This window comes from Capsicum annuum, chromosome 3 (assembly GCF_002878395.1).
Source record: "Capsicum annuum cultivar UCD-10X-F1 chromosome 3, UCD10Xv1.1, whole genome shotgun sequence".
In the NCBI taxonomy this organism is placed as follows: domain Eukaryota; kingdom Viridiplantae; phylum Streptophyta; class Magnoliopsida; order Solanales; family Solanaceae; genus Capsicum; species Capsicum annuum.
In genome coordinates, this window is record NC_061113.1 from 250,107,475 (window position 1) to 250,113,718 (window position 6,244).

At 29.5% G+C, this 6,244-nt stretch overlaps 1 protein-coding gene across 3 annotated transcripts in view; it reads right to left on the bottom strand.

Annotated features, from left to right (window-relative positions):
• The window catches only part of LOC107862390 (peroxisomal membrane protein PEX14), a 12,436-nt gene extending 10,674 nt beyond the window's left edge, over positions 1-1,762 (bottom strand). The window contains exons 1-2 of one of the 3 annotated variants that reach the window (XM_047409780.1): positions 1,633-1,762; positions 1,465-1,520 (exon numbers count right to left, since the gene is read on the bottom strand). In XM_047409780.1, the coding sequence (XP_047265736.1) occupies positions 1,465-1,501 (37 nt within the window). In that variant the 5' untranslated portion in view covers positions 1,502-1,520; positions 1,633-1,762. Of the gene's footprint in view, positions 1-1,464; positions 1,521-1,616 lie in introns of all 3 variants that reach the window. The other 2 variants (XM_016707960.2, XM_047409781.1) reach the window with 2 other exon arrangements.
• Between the last annotated feature and the right edge of the window lie 4,482 nt (positions 1,763-6,244).

Genomic DNA, 6,244 nt, shown 5'->3' on the forward strand with positions numbered 1-6,244 from the left:
TGATTACAGTGATTCACTCTTAATGTGATTTACTGTGTTATTCTTCAGTTTTTCTAACACAAGAAAAAAAAAGGGCAGCCCTGTGCACTAAAGCTCCCGCTATGCGCAGGGTCCCGGGAAGGGCCCGACCATAAGGATCTACTGATCTACTGTATGTAGCCTTACCTTGCATTTCTGCCAGAGGCTGTTTCCAAGGCTTGAACCCGTGGTCTCCCGATCACATGGCAGCAACTTTACCATTTCTCTAACACAAGATGGATGAATAATATTTTAGTAGAACAGATATCAAAGTTCACGTTTCCACTTGATTTATCTTCTAAATGCAAAGGATACTCGGAAAAGAAAAAGCACCAGGATACGAGAATTTCAAAAGGAACCTCAGATTCTGCTTTTTGCACAGCTTAGCTTGACTGTTTCTACAGATATACCTAAAGTTTACTACCTTATGCACATCCAAAGTGGTTATTCCCATGGCATAGGTTCTGCACATGACAATAAGATACTTAACATGTGATTAGAACTCCTTGGAGTCTTCAAGGTTCACACTACCTAGTTGCAGTCACCGAGAGATACATTTCCATCCTATCTTTGGACATTCAACATTTCTCCATCGCAAGATAGTCTCTCCCTCTTTTGGGAAAGAAAAAGGAAACCTGAGTCCTTCAAAGAAACTTAATATATCATAAATGGGTATTCACTATTTCCTTCCCAGATGATGTACCCGATAAACTAAGTAGATTACAAGTTGAGGGAAGAAACGGTTATTTCAGGCAGCATGTTAATTAGCACAGAATTAGGAAGCTTCACTTTTGGATAGGGTAAAGCATATTTGTCTCTTCCACATATAAAATCTTCTTCTCTATGACTACAGTCTGTGTTGGTTATTAAGGGGGTTCTCTTGTAGGGACTGAGTCGCTCTCCCTTTCGATAACGTAGTAGGGGCGCCATTAGTTTACTCTTGTTGCTCACAGATTTTGTCAACCTATAATTGTCAGAAACCTCAGACCAATAACGACATTATCCAGTATCCGAATAGTGAAACATCAAACCACTAAATTCATTTGGAGAATTGAGTTACATCACACTCCACTAGTTGCTACAGGAATTGTACAACATCAAGTTACTAACTATGTGAATGCTTGGAAAACTAAAAGTTACAGCTCCCTTCCCCAATCCCGACGCAACTAATCAAAGGTGGATGTAGCTAATATTCAACTGTTCAACATATCCAATATTTTATGTACCAAAACCGATAATTGCAAGAGTAAATTGTGTCTAGTGCATAATATACAAACTTAGAAGGTTGAACCCATCAAAGTTCAAATGGTGGATCAACCTCTGCCCCAATTACCCAAATGAGAAAAACTGCCCTAAATGGTACAAACACAGCAAAATTGATAGGACAAATAAACGAAAAAAGTAGCAATGAGATAGATGGATCAAGTTCATCCAAGGAAGACGTACCGGGATTTAGGGAAGTAACGTTGGGTGAATTATCCATGATTGTCAACTCCAGTTAACTGAATATTCCCAGGGAAACAAATTAGTATTATCAATTTGCAGTAAGTCAGACAATTGAGACAAACGTTATACACATCGAATAAGTTGATACACACTGAACATGGATATCACCTAAGACGTCGACGATGATGTCACAATTCTCCCCGCTCTATTACTCCCACTGGATAATGACTGCCCATTTGCGGGTCAAATATAATTATTAATAATTCTAAAGCAACATCATAGAAAATAATATAGAAATCACACTTTATAATTAAAAACTATAATGTTTAATTTTTATAAAATTAAACAATAGCTTTAGTTGTCATAATTAACATTAAAATATTATATGTTTCAATGCTTATTGTCACATCGGGTTAAGCACATTCTTTTAAATTAAATAACTAATTTTTAATGGATTTTTTTTCTGCTTTATTTGAAAATTGTACAAGAAGATATATTAAAAGTATATGTGTTAATTTACAAACAATTTTTATAGAATCATGTGAAGTAATAAAGAATATTTTTCAATATGTAAATTGACTACATTTAAAATTGCTTTATAGGTGTTTACCAAACGGAACTATCATTCTTTACAAAATGATAATGAATTGATTTTATGTATTCTATAAGTTAAAATTAGAAAACAGTAGATTTTTTTTCAAATTAATTTGCATACCTGATGAGAAAATATACCACCTTAAAGAGGATCAAAAGAATTAACAAAAATTAACATTATATATACTATAGCAATATAAATTGAGGTAGTTTTACATATTATATGAGCCATTTAAAATAATTTTAACAGGTGATTAGTAAATAATTATATCTCGATAAATTATATGTATTGTAAATTTTTGTAATAATATGTATTATGTAAAATTTTAAAATTATGGAGAAATTACTGATTATGTTGAATAGATGAACACCTATTCAATATTTATGTGTCTTTTTTATCATTTACAATAATATAGCAACACTAATTTTATGTAATTAAATGTGCAATCAAAATTATTTTTTTCTTTTTATTTTTTTATGGATCCATATGTGAGTATTTGCACATCCTCTTACATCTTATGTCTCCCTCAATTTTAATTTACATCGTTTAGTTTGATTAGACATCAAATATAACAAATATGAAAAAACTTTTCAATGTTTTGAAGTTACCCTTAAAATAAATAAATTCTTTAGTAGAATTTTATTTTGTGGACTTTTGGTTAAAATAAATGAATTTTAAGTAAAATTTGATTTTGTGGATATTTTATCAAATAAATGAAATTCAACATGAGTAAGGGGTTAGAAAATATTTGCTAAATAAAAAATATATCACTTTTATGAACCTGACTGAAAGAAAAAAAGTTAAAGTTTGATGCATTGTGAGTGTACTAAATATTCTATATTATCAGATAAATTAAAGAATTACACCAAATTTATATAATTAAAAATTTAGAAAATAAATAAAAATAGAATCCAAAGTTGTACTCTGACTAACATAATTATTGTTTCCTTTTACAAAGTAAATCAAAATCTATCATTTTCATGTCTCTCCCAAAAAAATCAATAAAATAATTCTTCAAACCTTAAATGATGCTAGATTTGCAAGAAATAATTTCCATGTTTAAAATTCTTCACGCCTTAAAATGCTACTACTAAAATTGCAAGAAGTACTAGTTCTTTCATGCTTCAAATTATAGTTTTTTTTCTTTTGGGTGGGGTAGGGGGGTAGGGGTGATTTGCAACAAAATTCAATATTTGTGAAATATTTTCAAACGAATTTCAATTTTTCCTTATCTTTTTCTTAAAAAATAAATAGTTTAAAGACATCCAAAATTGCAAACATCACATAAAAATCTGCACCAAAATCTTATAATGAATTGTGTGCCCTTCAAACTCATTAAGGAAAGAAAAATGTGGTGCAGACGGATAACACAAACTTAATGAATATAATACAGGTGATTTTAATCCAATACTTCGCGCCACCCCAAAATACTCCTGTAGTGCATGATCTGAATTAGTTGGGGTTCCAATGTAGATATCGAAAACCGGTGGGAAACCCAAAAAAATATAATACAGTTGAGGCCGTCAATATTAAGTCTTTTCTTTTTGATTGAGGCTGAATTTTGGACATTAATTTAAAGGAAAAAAAACATAAAGTAGCATGTTTAAGTATTAAATTACAAAAAAATAGCAACACTTTTATCAAATTACATTTTGTAGCATATGTATTTATATGTATTTGTATTTTTGTAGCAACAGTTTGCAAAAATATAAAATACATATCGATCATAAGGATAGTAAAAATCATATGTATTTGTATTTTTGTAGCAACAGTTCGCAAAAATACAAATAGCAACAATTTGCAAAAATATAAAATACATATCGATCATAAGGACGGTAAAAATCATATATATTTGTATTTTTGTAGCAACAGTTTGCAAAAATACAAATAGCAACAGTTTGCAAAAATATAAAATACATATCGATCATAAGGACAGTAAAAATCATATGTATTTGTATTTTTGTAGCAACAGTTTGTAAAAATATAAAATACAACTTGCTATATTATGTAATTATGAAACTGTTGTTATGAAACTCATTATTAAGGGGATAAGTATGCGGGAGATTCTCAAATATAGACCCAAATTAGGGTGGCTTTCAAATTTTAGCCCTAAATAAAAAAGTTTTGTTAAAATAGCCTTAACTTGTTAAGTCGTATTTTCTTGAACAAAAATACCCTCTGCAGAATATTTGCCGTTAAACCTCTTTCCTTCAGCCATTAAACCTTTTTCTTTCTCTATTTCTTCAAAATTTCAAAATCGATCTCCTGCCAAAATACTCACTGTTAAATCTCTTTCTTCCAAATTTCAGAATCGACTTTCAAATATTCGGAGAATCGACTTTACCAGTAAGGGTTCTTCAGGTATGAAATTCATCACCAAAATTCATTGTGGTAATTTTAGCTTATTGATGCATTGTGGTAATTTTAGCTCGTTATATAATCAACATATTGATTTGATTTTGGGGGAGGTAAACGTAAGCTGAAGTTTGGATATGTTGTTGTTGTAGTTAGGGGTGGCAAACGGGCGGATTGGATTGGATTTGGACGGGTTAAATATGGATCGAGCAAAAATGGTTTGGATTGCAATCCGCCCATATAAATATAGGTAAATATGGATTTGGTCAAATATGGATTGGGTAAAAATGGTTTCAACCCAGAGTTAAAAATTTAAAACTTCTATGTCATATCAACTTGACTTTTTTTTCATTTCTTTTTTTTTTAGTTTTTTCTTTTTAGTTTTTTTTGTCTCTCTTCTATATGTAGCCTCTAGTTTTTTTTTTTTTTTTTTTTGTCATTTCTTTTTTTTCTCTCTTCTATCTCTACCCTCTACCCTTTGTTTCTCTTTCCTTTCTTTTTTTTCCTTTTCCTTTTTTAGTCTTTTTTTTATTTTATTTTTTTGTTTTTACTTTTTTCTCATTTTTTTTTCTTTTTTGGTTGTATTTTATGTTTTATATTTTTTTTTATTCGAAAAACATGGTTAAGTCGAGTACAAATTATGGATAATGACTAAAATATCGTAACCACTCAGTATATTTGTTTTCACAATCATCTTTTTTCTTTTTCCTTTTCTCCTTTTTTTCATTATTTTTTCTTTTTGATTTTTTTTATATTTTTTTTCTTCAATTCTTTCTTTATGCTTTTTTTCCTCTTCTATTTCTAACTTCTACCTCTCTTTCTACTTTTTTTTTCTATTTTTGGTTTTCTTTTTTTTTTTATGATAACGAAAATACCATAAGCGCATATTGATTTATATTCGCCCAATATTTATAATTCGGGGGCTATGTGGATCCTCAGCCATATATATTTTAGTCTCAAAAAAATATAATTAATTTATTTTTTTCATCCGGTGTCTAGTGCCTGCATTGGAGCCCTGACTAATGCGGATCGGGCGTTGCATGGCCCATTAAGGTGGCAACGCTCCCAACAAAGTTTTCTCCATAACCAGGGTCGTACCCTCGACCTCTGGTTAAGGGTGGAGCAGCCCCATCCACTGCACCACAACCCATGTTGATTTTAATTCATATACTTATTTGTATATAAATACAAATGATAAATTGCACATATTGACAACTAAACAATTCAAATACAAATGATAAATTGCACACATTGACAACTAAACTATTCAAATACAAATAATAAATTTCTTTGAAATATATAGTATGATACAAATAAATTTAAAGTAAAAAAATCTAAAATGCAATGACAAAAAAAAAAAGATGAGAAAAATAATATAAAAAAAATGACAAAAAAGACGAACCAAGAATGAAAAAGGGGGAAACGGAAATACAAAAAAAAAGAATGCAAAGAAATAAAATTGAAAAAGAAAAAAATGATGAAAAAGAAGAAAGAAAAAAGTGTAAGAAACGAGTAAAAAATAAGTGAAAAAAATGAAAAAGAAAAAAAAGTAAATTAAAGGAAAAAAGAAAGAAAAAATAGTAAATTAAAGGAAAAAAGGAAAGAAAAAAATAGTAAATTAAAGGAAAAAATAAAAAAAAAAGAGAAATAAATGATAGAAAATAATAATAATAATAATAATAAAGGAGTGAGACTATGAATTATATTTAATTGATAAGAGATGTTATGAATTATATAGGCTAAATGGGATAATTAGAAACTTATATTTATTAACCCATGTAGGTCTCAAGCGAATACGAATGATGAAATAAGAATGAGAAAGGGGAAAGC